Consider the following 16750-nt stretch of genomic DNA (forward strand, 5'->3'; position numbering starts at 1 on the left):
ACTCAGCCACATTAGGGAAATTTAAACAATCCTTAGATAAGCCCATGGATGATTTTGGGATAGTGTAGGGGGACGAGCTGAGAATAGTTCACAGGTCGGCGCTGTATTGTACTATGTTCTATGTTATTCAAGATTTGTACTCCAAAACTTGCTGCACCCTTGCCGTTTCAGTAAGCTACAGTACTGGTAATTGATGATAATGTCAAGTGAGCAAGCTCACTTAGACTTTACTGGAGCTGTTCTTAAAAACTGATGTGTGACATTTATGTTTTAGATAACGATGCCTCACCTGATGAGCAGTTTCATACTAGACGGCGAAAGCGGCATCGATCTGATAGCATTTCTCTCCATTGGGATGATCTGTCTTTGTGTCTGATAAGCAAATTGCGTCGAGAACATGGAAACAGTGAATCATCAGATTCTCCCAGTCATCTGGTTTGTAAAACATCAAAATTTTGGAATTTGGATTGGTAACTTTAAGATGAAATTTAATGATTGGGTTGTTTTGTATTATCCCCCTGCTGTGAAGTGTAGCTAATAACCTAGGTCGAAATCCTATATTTGAAAACCTCAGGACCAACCGCTTTTCAGATTGGGGATATCCTGATAAGTTCATTTGCGCCCTTTTAGAAAGAAAACTGTGATTGTCCTGACTGGACCTAAAAGTGAAGTTCTTTTCAAAAGGACCCAAAAAGACCTGTAGGCACGCTAAGTTTGGGCCCTTTGGAAAATAAGATTGCTTTTAGGTCTGTTCGGGCCTCCCTTCAAAAAGATCTTTGTCTTTAAGGTTTACGGATATGCAGATAAAGGATTCCTGACCTTTACTATTCTTAATTGGTAGAGTACCTAAAAGTATAAAGCAAAATATTGCAGATCTTAGAAATGAAATGTGAGGTGATAAAATACTGTCAGCATTTGTGAAGGGAACCAGCTAGTTAATGTTCTGATCCTTCTTTGAAATAACACATTTCTTTGAAAAAGTAGGCTGTATTCAAAATGCCAATGACCTTGCTGGGCACTGATCCACACGTTGGTTTTTTTTTTACGGAGTAAGAAGTTTGCTCCCTATACTATTTGAGTTCAGCACATTTCTGCTATTTTTGACAGACAAAAATAGGGTTCAGAGTGCAATCAGATCAGCTATAATCTACTTAAGTGGCGCAGCAAGCCTAGGGAACAAATGGTCTATCCCTTCTCTTAATTCATGTGAATGATTGTATGTAAACTCAAAATGAAACTGATTTAATAGCCCATAGCTTTGTTTTAATGTGGTGGTCATTTTAGTGAAAGCATTCACAAGAGTCTTGTGTACTTTTAACAAAAAGAGCAGGACTTTCCACTTAATGATAAGGTCCTAGGGAGTGTTGCTGAACAGCGAGACCTTTATTGGTTAGAGCATTGAGTATAGAAGTTGAGAGGTCATGTTGCAGCTGTACAAGGCATTGGTTAGGCCACTTATGGAATATTGCATGCAATTCTGGTCTTCCTATCGGAAAGATATAAAACTTGAAAGGGTTCAGAAAAGATTTACAAGGATGTTGCCAGCTATTTGAGCTATAGGGAGCAGTTGAATAGGCTGGGACTGTGTTCCTTGGAGTGTCAGAGTCAGAGGGGTGACCTTATAAAATCATGAGGGGCATGATAGGATAAGTAGACAAAGTCTCTTCCCTGGGGTAGGGGAGTCCAGAACTAAAGGTTAAGGGTGGGAGTGGATAGATATAAAAGAGACCTAAGGAGTAACGTTTTCATGCAGAGGGTGGTGCACGATCGGAATGAGCTGCCAGATGAAGTGGTGGAGGCAGATACAATTACAGCATTTAAAAGGCAACTGGATGGGTACAAGAATAAGAAATGTTTAGCGGGATATGGGCCAAATGCTGGCAAATGGGACTAGATTAGGTTAGGATAACTGGTCAGCATGGACAAGTTGGACAGAAGGGTCTGTTTCCATGTTATACCTCTCTGTGACTCTATAATGTAATATTTTTTAAAAATAAAAATGTGAACAGTTACAATAGACAAAGATGTTGGTAAGATTTAATTGCAAACACCAGAAAAGGAGTTGCAATATCCTTACAATTCGATACAGTAAGTTTCTCATTATCTGGAATTATCATGCAGCCAGCAATCGATGGACCCTCTTCCTCTCACTCTGGACCATCTCCCTCTCCCTCCATCATCTATATTGTTGATAACTCCCAGTCTGCCTGGAATTTTCTGGCTATTCTTGGGCTCCTGTCACTTAGAGTCATAGAGTTGTACAGCATGGAAACAAACCCTTCAGTCCAACCTGTCCATGCCGACCAGATATCCCAACCCAATCTAGTCCCACCTGCCAGGATCTGGCCCATATCCCTCCAAACCCCTCCTATTCCTGAAGAAGGGCTTATGCCCGAAACGTCGATTCTCCTGCTCCTTGGATGCTGCCTGACCTGCTGCGCTTTTCCAGCAATACATTTTTCAGCTCTGATCTCCAGCATCTGCAGTCCTCACTTTCTCCTCCTATTCATATACCCATCCAAATGCCTCTTAAATGTTACAATTGTACCAGCCTCCACTACATCCTCTGGCAGCTCATTCCATACATGTACCACCCTCTGCGTGAAAAAGTTGCCCCTTAGGTCTCTCTTCTATCTTTCCCCTCTCACCCTAAACCTATGCCCTCTAGTTCTGGACTCCCCGACCCCAGGGAAAAGACTTTGTCTATTTATCCTATCCGTGCCCCTCATAATTTTGTAACAGCCTCCGACGCTCCAGGGAAAACAGCCCCAGCCTGTTCAGCCTCTCACTATAGCTCAAATCCTCCAACCCTGGCAACATCTTTGTAAATCGTTTCTGAACCCTGTCAAGTTTCACAACATCTTTCCAATAGGAAGGAGACCAGATTTGCAGGCAATATTCCAAGAGTGGCCAACCAATGTCCTGTACACCCGCAATGTGATCTCCCAACTCCTGTACTCGATACTCAGACCAATAAAGGAAAGCATACCAAACGCCGCCTTCAGTTTTTTTATTATAAAGCACTATACTACTCAGTCCATTTTTTCACTTCGAGTTGCAGATAGACAAACTGGTCTGCAGATTTCTCAGCACCAAGTTCACAGAGCAACTCTGCAAATGAAACTAAAGCATAAAAAAAATACTTTAAATATATACATTTTCCCAAATTTAAAAAAAAAGATATAGTTGAAGGTCAATGAGACCAAATTCCATTGATCAAAAAGTAGAATAGTATATTTTGGATTAGCGTTCAGTGTTATGCAAGACATATCTATTATCAACAGCAAGAATCCTTTGTGAATTTTATATACATTTTTAAATAGTTATGTTTACCTTTGCTCCTATAGGTTCTAACTTGGCTGCTTTTCTGTTGCAGGATATTCATATTGGTACAGAAGGTGAAGACTCCAGTGATAAGTTTAGTGTTGAGTTTGAAGTTGAATCAGTTCACTCTGAAGATTATAGCGATTTCAGTGAGGATTCACAAGACCAAAGTGACAAAGAGGCAAGCTTCAAAGAAATTCTTTCATTTTCAAGAGACATTTGAAATCAAAGATACTAAGCGTAGCTGTTTTGCAGATTTATGAAGTTGCCATTTTTGAAGCTGCTGACAGTGATGAAAGCACCTTTGTTGAAGAAATTGATCCAGAAATATCTGAAGCCGTAAGTTAGTGGTTCTTTTGGGAATTTGGAGTAGCTGGCATATTTGTATTGCGGTGGTGTTATCCCTATGTTGATCACTCTCTTCCTGTTCTTATGTCCACCAGTCATTAACTTTCCACTTCTCCACAGTACCCATAATTTTTTTTGGAGCAGCAGCACATTGATTTAAAGGATTACTGATCTGACTCTTGTAACAGCTGTCCACTTCTGTCATTGAACAGAAGCTAAAGGTTTTCTCTCAAAACTGAATACTCTTTTTGGTATGGAGCCAACAGGGTAGGCACATCAGTGGTAGAGTGCATAACTTGTTCTTCAGTCTATTCTAAGCATGTAGCAGTACATCAGTGATCTTTATTTTTGTTTCCTTCCTTATGAACTTCACTAAAGTTGAGATAACCAACCAAATAACAAAGGTTAGCTTATATTTTTAGGGCCATCTTCAATTTGCTGCATCATCTTTGTGATAAAAAGGTAATGGGTGATATTATTTAGTGAGGTTTTTCATCATTTCAACAATAGCTTTACAGCAATAACGTTCAATTGCAGGATTATTGGAAATGTTCCAAATGTGAAGAGCTGAATCCTCCATTGCCACGACATTGTCATCGATGCTGGTCTGTCTGTCAAGATTGGCTTCCTGATAAACCTAAACTTCAGTTTGACAAGATGCAGGATGAAGGTATTGACGTTCCTGATTGCAAGAAGCCACCACTTGAGTCAAAGAAATCAAACTGTTCGGATTTAATCAGTGAGGCATCTCAATGCTCAGAGTCACAAGAAACTGAGTGCTCGGAACCTTCTACTTCTGGTAGCTTCAACTGCTGCAGCCAGGAATTTGAAAAAGAAAGTACAGGCAAGGGAGAGAAAGGCGAGTTGAGCACTTTGGGACCTTTGGAAGCTTGTGTTATATGTCAGGCACGACCAAAGAATGGTTGTATTGTTCATGGTAGGACAGGCCATCTTCTCGCTTGTTACACTTGTGCAAAGAAACTGAAAAAGAGAAACAAACCATGTCCTTTGTGCAGAGAGCCAATCCAACTGGTTGTATTGACCTACTTTAGTTAAATGTAATTATTTATTACTGTTTGAAAATGGACTATATTTCCAAAAAAAAAAGCAAATTTTTGATTGCTACTAACTATACATTGGCCTAGATTTTATGGTAACATATTTTGCCAGGAAATCGATCCATTATATTTAATTAAAATACTCCCTCTTAATGTTAATATTGTTTCAAAATGAACTTCTGCAAGTGTTTGACTACCTCTTCACTCCCCCATCCTAATATTGGCAGATCCTTGTGAGGTAATAAGAACTTCATAAAGAATATGACTTGCTATTTAATAGGATTACAAGTATTACCATGTTCCCATTTTAATTCTGTAAATTCCTATTTAACTGATTTGATTTGATTTGTTATGATGAATGGTTCTTTATACAAAAATATCTATTATTGTTTGCACAATTTGATAAGGAATAATTTATACAGTACAATCCCCATATCCCTTGCTGGATCTCCAGGTTAGCTTGTACAGATGCACAGATTTGTATAATTTGTTGTATGCACCAGGGCAATTCACAGCAAAAAGAGGTATATTTGAAGTTTAGTTTTCTGTTATATATGAAACTAATTTATTTGTTGATGTCTAATTTCTTTAATCAAAGTTTAGGTTAGATTTAAAACTTTAATTAAAATTACAAAGCCTCAAATCTTGATAAGATGGGAAGATCCATATCTGACACTTCTAATGCTTCACTGCACTACACTACAATTTAACCACGAGTGATGTTCATATCCATTGTACTGCATAAAATAAGATATTAGGAAAATCAAAGAATGTTAACTTCTAAGAGCTGATGCTCTGTGTGCTTTGAAGTTTTATCTTGGACCACTTGGGACATTTGCAAGGTGTTTCTTACTATGAATGACTCAGGCAAATTTACCTTGATGGAAATTACATGAACATGCAAACAGCTGGAAAAAAAAATTGGAGTCTTTTAACCAAAACTAAATGCACAGAAAATTTCATGCATTTATTGTCTGCGGTCCAAGTTGTGATCCCCCAAAAAAATTTCTGCCTTTTCAAATAATTTTGTAATTCTTATGATTTTGGAAATGCAGGTGTTGGACTGTTGGACAAAGTTTAAAAAACACACAACACTAGGTTATAGTCCAACATGCTTATTTGGGAACACTAGCTTTCGGTGTGCTGCTCCTTCAGGTGGTTATGAAGTTTAAGATCATAAGACACAGAATTTATAGCAAAAGTATACAGTGTGATGTAACTGAAATTATATAATGAAAAAGACTGGATTGTTTGTTGTCCCATCTTTTAGAACGAGCATGTTGGTTTCAGTTCTTTCATATGTAAATCGCAGACCAATTAAAAGTTACATTCTCAAGTGAACTTTTAACACTTGGTGTCATATTGCGTTTAAGATGTGAGCTACCCTGTGTGAGACTGTCTGTGCCACAATGGTCAGATTGATTCTAATCTAAAAAATGGATTTACAGATTCTTATGAATTGAATTTAATTTATTGTCACATGTACAGAGGCACAGTTAAAAGCTTTGTCTTGCAAGCAATACAGGCAGATCAGAATTAAACAATATAGAAAAGTAAATAACTAAAACACAGGTACAGGCAAATGTTCAGAGTTTGAGAGTCCATTCTATCCTACAACAGTAGGATAGAAACTGTTACAAAACTGACTGGCGCATGTGTTCAGGCATCTGTATCTTCTCCCCATTAGTAGAGGTTGTAGAAAAACATTGCCAGGTTGGGATGGATCTTTGAGAATGCTAGCAGGCCTGGTAGATGGAGTCTATAGATGGGAGGTTGACCTTTGTGATTGTCCGGACTGACAATAATTACATGAAATCATGCAGTTTTTGAGCAAAGTAAAATCTAATTCTGCAAGTACATATTCACCCCAGAAACTTATTTATTTTGGGGGGTGTGTAGGAGTCGCACGGGTTGAGTGTCTGTGAGAGTGTAAAGAGGCATAAGTCTGTGAGAGGGTGCATGTGTGAGTGTATGAATGAGCATATGAGAGAGGGTCTGTATGAGTGTGTGCATGTGTAGGAGTGTCTGTGTGCATCTGCCTGGGTGTGTGTGTATATAGTGCAATGGGGTCACCTGTAGTGTGACATGAACCCAAGGTACCAGTTGAGGCCATCCCCATGGGTACCAAACTTGGTTATCAGCCACTGCTCGGCCACTTTTCGTTGTTGCCTGTCCCAAAGTCCACCTTGGAGGATAGTCACCCGAAGGTCTGAGGTCGAATGTCCTGGACTGCTGAAGTGTTCTCTGACTGGGAGGGAACACTCCTGTCTGTTGATTGTTGTGCAGTGTCCATTCATCCGTTGCCATAGCCTCTGCTTGGTCTTGCCAATGTACCACACCTCAGGGCATCCTTGCCTATAACATATGCGATAGAGAGCATTGGCTGAGTCGTATGAGTACCTGCCACATACATGGTCCCCACGCATAATGGTGGTATTGGATACCACCATTATGCGTCGGGACACTTCCCAATATTTACATGGCAGGTACTCATGTGACTTAGTCAATGTTGTTTATTTCGTACGTGACAGACAAGGATGCCCAGAGGCATGGTACATTGGCGAGACCAAGCAGAGGCTACGGCAACGGATGAATAGACACCGCACAACAATTAACAGACAGGGGTGTTCCCTCCCAGTCAGAGAACACTTCAGTGGTCCAAGACATTCGACCTCAGACCTACGGGTTACCGTCCTCCAAGGTGGACTTCAGGGCAGGCAACAAAGAGCAAAGGCTGATAGCCAAGTTTGATACCCATGGGGATGGCCTCAACCAGGACCTTTGGGTTCATGTCACACTACAGGTGACCCCATTGCACTATGCACGCATACACAGACAGATGTGCACATGCACAGACTCCTAGAGATACACACACCCATGCAGACCCACTCTCATATGCTGACGCATACATACACACTCTCAGAGATACTCATAAACCCCCACCCCACCCCACACACACCCACCCACAAGCAAACATACACCTATAAGTTTGTGGGGTGAATTTGTACTTGCAGAATTACATTTTACTTTGCTCAAAAGCTGCATGAATCCATGTAAGATTCTGTAAATCTATTTTTAAAATTAGAATCAGTCTGACCATTGTGGCGCAGTCTCACACAGGGTAGCTCATACCTTAAGTGCAGTATCTGGGCTGACATGACAACAGTTGTTAAAGTTCACTTGAGAATGTAACTTTTAAATATTCTGCGATTTACATATGAAAGAACTAAAGCCAACATGGTCGTTCTAAAAGATGAGACACTTAACAAACAATCCAGGTCTTTTTCAATACATAATTTCAATTACATCACACTGTATACTTTTGCTATAAATTGTGTCTTACGATCGTATACTACACAACCAATTGATGAAAGAGCAGTGCTCTGAAAGCTAGTGCTTCCAAATGAACCTGTTGGATTATAACCTGGTGTTGTGATTTTTAACTTGGTAATTCTTAGTAAATGTTGCATCGTCTCAACTATTTTATTCAAATCAAATAGCAAGTTTCCTTACACAAAGGGGTCTGTCAAAGTTACTGATTGATATCTGCTGATTATTGCATTGGATTTGCTCATGTCAATTCTCCTGTGATTTAGTCTGTACATTACGTAAATGTTTATTTAAGAAATTGTGTATAAACCTTGGAACATTTACTAATGAGATACAAAATCCAGATATATGTTTAATTTCTTTGAACTTCTGAATGAATAATGTTTGTAAAGCAAGTGTGTGATTCTGTTGTAGAGGACAGGAGAATTGGGGTTCCATGCCTGCTCTGTCAAAGTAACTGTAGGTGCTACAGTTGTAGTGAACCATTGGCTGTGATTTCTGATTATCACCCAACGTCACATTCACAACATGATTAAATCTGGCTCCTGATCAAGTAATTTACCAAAATGGATTGTTTGATTTGGTAAGGATTAGCCACTTAGGCGAGGAACCTGAGAGTAAACAGAAATAATTTTGAGTAGCAAGTCAGTGATTTGGTGAAGGGAGAACTAAAATACCTTTTGTCACCATATTCTAAACTATAGAAATGTGAAGTTTTTTTCAAGCTCTTGATTACAAGGCATTGCATGATTTTGTGCTTCATTTATATCAGTCCAAATTAGACTATTTGTGATTTTATGGGCTTTTATTTCACCTATAGTACATTTCCCACAGTTGCGAACCTGGAATGATTCTAATTAGGCAAACAAAAACAAATTGTCGGAAAAGCTCAGCAGGTCTGGCAGCATCTGTGGAGAGAAATCAGAGTTAACATTTGAGATCTACTGCCCCTTCAGAACTCTGTGTTAACTCTGATTTCTCTCCACAGATGCTGCCAGCCCCTGCTGAGCTTTTCCAGTAATTTTTTATTTTTTGTTTCTGATTTCAAACATCTGCAGTACTTTTGGTTTTTATCTAAATCAGGCAATTTTCTCTGGATTGAGGTCAAATTATCATTTTGAGCGATTAGTTTTATCAGTAGTTTTGATTGCCCAACACGGTTGGCAGTTAACTGGAACCTAAATCATAAATAGCTACCATTCACTAATTTTAAAATGATATCTAGTGAAGAAAGGTTTTTAAGTCACTTTTTTCCTCAGAGCAAGAGGTGCATAGTATTTGAAATAACTTAACATTTGGATAATTGAGGGAAGAGGAGAAGAGGTATACTGCTGCCTCACCGTGCCAGGGACCCGGGTTCAATTCCCAACTTGGGCGACTGTCTGTGTGGAGTTTGCACATTCCTCCCAGTGTCTGCCTGGGTTTCCTCCAGGTGCTCTGGTTAACTCCCACAATCCAAAGATGTGCAGTTCAGGTGAATTGGCCATACATTGTCCATAGTGTTCAGGGTAAATATAAGGGAATGGGTCTGGGTCGGTTAGTCTTCGGAAGGTCAGTGTGGACTTGTTGGGCCGAAGGGCCTGTTTCCAAACTGTAGGTAGTCTAATCTAACCTAATCAGGATCTTGAGTTTAAATTTCAGTCAATATGATTGCTTTTTCCTTTAAAGATGTTCTTAATGTGCAAAGCTCCAAGCAATACTTTTATACTGCTTTTTTAATATTGCAGAATTATTTTCATGAAATAGTTCAGTAGAGTGTTATTTTGTAGTGCAGTGAAAGTGTCCAGGGACATACAAGTTAGGTGAATTAGCCAGGGGTAATGCAGGATTACCAGGATAGGGTAGAGGATACTCTTGAAAGATCAGTGTAGGCTGGATGGGATGAAAGGCCTGTTTCCACACTAGAGATTCAATGATACTACTGAGTAGACCTGTGTGTTGAAGAATGGAGTTGCTGGATAGAGGCAGTTTGGAAAACAGACACTCCTGCATATGCATAGTCATGAGTTGTGATCATTTCAGTTATCAGATATCTGAGTAACTCAAATGGCTAGCAAGCAAAATAGCTGCCTGTGGCTAGAAAAAGTGGCTGCCTTAAGTTTCAAATATATTCATGGCTTGGTTAAAAAAAAAGTCCAGCACAGGAACAGGCCCTTCAGCCTGCTATGTCTGTGCCAACCACAATGCCATTTTAAGCTAATCTGCCTACAAATGATCCACATGAACAGGGAATAGAGGGATTTGTCTGTTATGATACCTCTTAAACATCACTATTGAGTCTGCTTGTACCACCACCCCTGGCAGTGCATTCCAGTCACCTACCACCCTCTTGTTTGTTTTTAAAAAAAAAAATTCTTGCACACCTTTTAAACTTTCCCCCTCTCCCTTAAACCTGTGCTCCTTTAGTTTTTGACATTTTCACCCTGAGAAAACAATTATCCATCCTGTCCAATACACTTTCAGGCTCTGCACCCCCGCCCCAAGCCTCTGACGCTCTAGTGAAAACAGTCCACGTTTTTTTCAACCTCTCCTTAAAGCTAATACGCTGCAATCCAGGCAACACCCTGGTAAACCTCTTTTGCACCCTCTCCAAAATCTCCCCATTCTTTCCATAGTGTGGCGATCAGAACAGCACAGTCTTCCAAATGTGACCTAACTAAAGTTATTTTATAAACAGTTGCAGTGTGACTTGACAACTTTTATGCTCAGTTCCCTGACTGATGAAAGCAAGCATGCTGTACACCTTTTACCATCCTATTCACTTGCGTTGCCACTTGCAGGGAGCTATGGTCTTGCACCTAGCAAGATCCCTCTCAATAGTGACACTCCTATGGGTCCTGCTATTGACTGTACAATTTCCTGTTGCATTTGACCTCCTAAAATACATCACTTCACACACTAGTCCAGATTAAACTCAATCTGCCATTCCTTTGCCCAACTTTAAAACTGATCTATATCCTGCTGTCCTTTTACAACCTTCCTCACTATCCACAGCTTTGCCAATTTTCATATCATCTGCAAACTTACTTTGAGAATACCTACATGTTCATTCACCTGTGCGAACTTAAATGACTGAATCCCCTCGAAATAAATATTACTACCTTATTTTATTTTACAATTCAATCTCTTGATTGATAATTGCTGTTGCTAACAGTATTGTTTTACATATGTAATATACAAGTTGTATATGGGAAGGGTGAGCAAACTGCTCACTTTTGTCTGTCTCTCTGCAATTCTGTTACAAACTGTCTCTGGCCCAGATTTTCATCGCAGGTGCGATGTTTCCCAGCTCCACAAACCTCTTCTGATTTGATAGAGTTCCTTAGGAGGTAAATCAACCAATGCCAGCATGTAAACAAAGGCCTCCTCCTCGCACCGGTACAGCACAAAACCTTCTTAATGTTCTTATGGCTCTTCCTCCTAACCTCTTGATGCTGCACCACTCTCTCCATAGCCCCTTATACCACCTATGCCTCTTTTGCCAGCCCTCCAGTTTCCTCCTACCATTTATGCCACAAGTACCCCCAAACCATAAAAATATCAAGAAGACTTTGTTGTCTTAGGGACATCTGCAATGCAAAACAAGCCACGTACCCAAGACTTTCCAAATTTTGATGTAACCAACCTCTAGGATGGCCAAACCTCTGTTTCAAGGATGCAAGCCTCTAAACAACTATTGCATCTGACTATCAGCAGGAGAATATAGATATACCTTCTGTGAGCTAAATTGCAACAGCGTGACCAGTAGGAACTTGCCAACAATGACACCTGGTAGCTACACAAGAAGCATTTGTGGTAGGACAATGGCCTCTGAATGACTGGCCTTCTTAGCTATCAACAAAGGTGAACTAAATGAAGAAACCCAGCTTTAAAAGACTGTTTGATACATGGAATTTCATGGAAGGAAGGATGCCAAAGGAATTATGCTTTGAACAAACAATGCATGGGCTATTAATAGAAAATAGAATGGAATAAAACTATATAATTAAAGAAAACTGAATAGATTTAGAATCTAGAACTCATAAGTAAGCTGTAGTTCTGAAGGGCAGCAATTTTGCACATTCCCCCAATTTGTAGGAAAACATTTCATTAATCTCTACAATGTTCCATAAGTAATTTCAAAACAAAGATTTCAATCTTATAAAAGTATCTGTTACATGGTATTTATCAAACGCTTTATGAAAATACTCAAATATACAGTCTCACTACATTCAATGCTGCAGATTCAATTCAATGCTAGAGTTGCCCTTTTGTCTATTTCTTAATTCATTAAGTTTACAGTATTGGATTAGGATATACATTGTGTCTAATGTTCACCAAGTTCCAACTGTCTCGATACCTTCGCTGCATTGTTACCAGCTGCGTTGTCAGCAGTGTCGCAATCAAAAACATTTTCAAACCTAAAATGTCAGAAACAAACCCAAAAGTGCGCTCTCCACTAAACTTTGGCCTGATTATTATAATATTTAAATACATGTGCATTTTATGTGGAAAAAATCGAGCATTTCATTTCTCCACAATTTTTTCAACCAACTACATAAAATTTTGCAAGTAATTTTAACTTAAAGAGCACTTTGCTTATCAATTGCAATCAAACACCTTATCCATGTATTCAGTTCTTAATGTTTGTATTTAATATATGTTATATTGAATGTTAAGAACTTTATATATTTTTGAAACTACCATATACATCAGCTAGATCATAGCTTAAATTATCAATGCAACTGTCAGGCTTAATGTAGGAAGGAGTTCAAGCAGAAATGTTAAAACCATGAGTAATTTTCAAAATATTTACTCCCATTATGTATAATTTAAAAAACCTAATTGTGTTCACTTATTATCATTTTGGACAAACCTGCGTAGCCTTCATCTGCATGATAGAGCTGCAATAGTTGCTTAGAAGGAAGAGAAAGGAGCAAAATGGGAAAAGTTTATACATGCAAATATGGAAAACAAATGTTTTTGTAGCTGCTCTATAAAAGCTTTGTGAAGCAGGAGGTATTTTAAATTGTTATATTCATTAGACATCTCTCTCTTGAAGTCACATCATATGGCCAATGAGTCAAAATGCTTCCTTGTGCAATGCCAGTCTTTAGAATGTTGCTGGAGCAACAGGATTAATGCTGGAAGCTAGAAAATATACTTAATAATGTTTGTATACTATTGTAGCTGTCAATTATAAACCAAACAAAAGATTTTTTTTAAGTCCAGAAAGACCAATCGTTAGGAATGCATTTGGCTGACAACATAAACTATCCCCAGACTTGGCATTGAACAGAAATATTATATTTTTCAGTTGAGACGCAGACAGGGGGGAGGGGGAAAGACAGACAACAACAAAGATACGATGGCCAACATTTTCATGTTGGTGTGGCTCTCCAACATGGCAGAGATAGCATAAGTCCTCAGTAATCCCAAGTTCTGTCCCCTGAAAACATGGCAATTCCTATTTTCATAAGGTGCGAAATAAGTTGCCACTTGTTCTATGTGCATGTGTGTAAAATGTGCATGATCTCATTGGGACTGGCAAGCCCTCAATGAACTGTCAAAAGCTGTCCAAAAAATGTGTGAAGTTAATAAAAGTATTAGGCATTTAAATCTCTCTGTTGACAGAAGCCATTATTGGGTTTGTACGGCATGACGGATTTTACAATCTACAATTTTCACAATAGGGAGCCTGTCAAGAAATCTTTATTTTTGTGATATTAGAAGAAGGGGTTTCAATGCATTGAATTAGTTTTGTATCAATGACAGTTTTGTTTTCATTAGTCACATCATCAATAGTCAGATAACCTCAAATCTACATGCATCCTAAGGTTTCCCCATATTAGACAATATGTGAGTTGGTAAAGAAAGAAAGGGATTCATTCATGGGATTTGGCCCTTGCCATCTAAGGAAGTACTTATTGTTTGCGAGAAGGTGATGAGGGACTGCCTTCTTCAACTGTTGCAATCATTGGGGTGTAGGGGTATCCGTTGTTTTGTTAGGAAAGGAGTTCCAGGATTTTGATCCAAAGATAGGAAGGAATGAAGTTCCAAAATGGTGTGTAGATTGGAGAGGAACTGGAAATGGTAGTGTTTCAATACGTTTGCTACCCTTGCTCTCATTGGTAGAGGTCAGGGATATTGAAGCTATAGTACAAGGAGGCTTGGTGTATTACTGCAATGCATCTTGTAAATAATGCAAACTATTGCTACTATGTGTTAGTGTTGATGGGAGGGTGCCATTAAAATCAGCTGTTTTGTCTTGGATTGAGTGATGCTGAGGCTGTGCCCAACCAGGCAACATGATATAACCAGCTTGAGGGGAAACAGGTGGTGTTTTTTTTTCACTCGTGGAACATAGGTATCGCTGGCTGGTCAGCATTTATTGCCCTTCCCTAGATGCTCTTAGATTGATTGACTGATTCACTACACCATTTCAGAGGGCAGTTCAGAGTCAACCACATTGCTATGGTCTGTAGTCAAATATAGGTCAGACCAGTTGAGGCTAGTGGATTGCCTTCCCTGAAGGACATTAGTGAGCCAGATAGGTTTTTCGAACAATCGGCAGTAGTTTCATGATCATTAGTAAATTCTTAATTCCAGATTTTATTGTTAAATGAATTCAAATTCAACCAACTACCATGGCGGGATACAAACCTGGATTCCCAGAACATTAGCTGTGGGTTTCTGGATTAACAATCTAGCAAAAATAACACAAGGCCTTCGCCTCTCTGTTCTTAGACTCTGACCTGCTGTTTGAGCTACAATATTTATATGGTTGATCCAGTTCAGTTTCTGGTCAGTGGTAACCCCAGATGTTGATAGTAGGATGAATTCAACAATGGTACTGCCATGAAGTGTCAAGAGCTGATTGTTAGATTCTCTCTTGTTGGAGATAGTCATTGACTGGCATTTATGTGGCACAAATATTACTTGCCATTTACCAACCTGAGCCTGGAAAAGTCCAGGTCTTGATATTATCATGATCACAAGCAACTTTAGTGTTGAGTGTAGTCACAAATGGTGCTTATGAACAATAGCGATCATCAGCAAACATCTGCACTTCTGATTTTAAGAAGAAGAGAATGTCATTTATGAAGCAGCTGAAGATGGTTGGGCCTAGGACACTGCTCAGAGGAACTTTTTTGCAGTGATGTTCTTGGGGATCAGTGATGGAGCCAAAATTATTGACAATACATATTAATTATTTGGATGAGGAAACTTAATGTACTGTAGACAAGTTTGTGAATGGTATACAGATGGGAAGGCAAGTGGTCAGGGTGACACAGTCTACAGAGATATAAGTAGGTTAAGCAAGTGAGCAAAAACTTGGCAGATGGAATATAATATGGTAAAATATGAAGTTATACACATAGGTGGCAATAATAAATGAACTCAATATTATTTAAAGAAAGACCTCAAAGCTGCGGAACAGAGGGATTTGGGAGTCCTTGTTCATGAGTAGCAAAAAGCTAGCATCAAAGTTCAGCGGGTATTTGGGACAGCAAATGGAATGTTAGCCTTTATTTCAAAGGGAGTGGAATATAAAAATAGGGAGGTTTTACTCTATCTAGACAAGGTCATATATTGCAGCAGGAATACTGTAACAGTTTTTGTCCCCTTTTGTAAGGAAAGACATACTGGCATTGGAAGCAGTCCCAAGATGGTTAACTAAGCTGACGCCAGGTATGGAAGAACTGTTTTATGAGGATTGATTGAGTAGATTCCGTCATTATCATTTAGAAAAATGAGAGGCAACATTATTGAATCATACAAGATTCTTGGGGGTCTTGACAGGGTAGAGTCAAAGATTGTTTCGCCTTGTGGGAGGGTTTAAGACCAGGACGCATAATCTCAGAATAAGGGACCACACATTTAAGACAGAAATGAGGAAATTCTTCTGGAGTTCTCGAGCACAAAGGGCTGTCAAGGCTGGGTCATGAAGTTCATTGAAGGCTGAGACAGGCAGGTTTCTAATCAGTGAGCAAATGGAAGGCTACAGGGAAGAGACAGGAAAGTGGATTTGAGGATCTTCAGCTCAGCCATGTTCTCATTGTAGATGGGACTTTGTCTCCACAAGGGCTGTGTGATCATTCCTATGGATACTGTCATGAACAGATGCTGATCTACTTATTGTAAATACGAGGACAAGATCAAGTAGGTTTTTTCCCTCTTGTTGGTTCCCTCACCACCTGCCATAGACCAATCCAGCAGCTACGTTCTTTAGGACTCTGCCAACTCAGTCAATAGTGGTGCTACCAAGCTACAGTTGAAGGACATTGACATTCCTCAGAGTACCTTCTCTACTCTTAGCACCTCCTTCTCTACTCTTAGCACCTTCAATGTTTTTTCCAATTAGTATGGAAGATTACTGGTTCATCAACTTGAGTTTAATCAGAATGTGGAGGAACAAGGATTACTCTAGATGGCATTAGGTGGTAATCAGCGGGAGGTTTCTTTGTTCATGCTATGTGAGTTCATGAGGTCCGGGGTCAATGTTGAGGGCTCTCAAGGTAAATCCCACTTGAGTGTACACCACTGTGCCACCACTTCTGGTGGGTCCATTGTGCTGGTGTGGTGTACCTAGGGGTAATGTCTGGGACGCAACCATACTCCGAATCAAACAAGACAACTTGAGTCTGTTACTTGACTATCACGAGGCTAGTCCTGCTAATTTTGGTATAGCTCCCTATCAACCCCACCCC

The 16750-nt window shown here is 39.5% G+C and overlaps 1 protein-coding gene across 14 annotated transcripts in view; it reads left to right on the top strand.

The window, feature by feature from the left end:
- Nucleotides 1–16750, top strand: part of mdm2 (MDM2 proto-oncogene) — a 76549-nt gene that overhangs the window by 18252 nt on the left and 41547 nt on the right. For 10 of the 14 annotated variants that reach the window (XR_006314401.1, XR_006314399.1, XR_006314403.1 and 7 more), the window contains exons 7-9: nt 275–435; nt 3377–3505; nt 3580–3663. Coding sequence is in view for 8 of the 14 variants with exons in the window: in XM_043708718.1 (XP_043564653.1) it covers nt 275–435; nt 3377–3505; nt 3580–3663 (374 nt within the window). In the remaining 6 variants the exon portion in view is untranslated. Of the gene's footprint in view, nt 1–274; nt 436–3376; nt 3506–3579; nt 3664–4209; nt 6077–16750 lie in introns of those variants that run through there. The other 4 variants (XM_043708711.1, XM_043708710.1, XM_043708712.1 and 1 more) reach the window with 3 other exon arrangements.

The sequence above is a fragment of the Chiloscyllium plagiosum genome, chromosome 19 (assembly GCF_004010195.1).
Source record: "Chiloscyllium plagiosum isolate BGI_BamShark_2017 chromosome 19, ASM401019v2, whole genome shotgun sequence".
In the NCBI taxonomy this organism is placed as follows: domain Eukaryota; kingdom Metazoa; phylum Chordata; class Chondrichthyes; order Orectolobiformes; family Hemiscylliidae; genus Chiloscyllium; species Chiloscyllium plagiosum.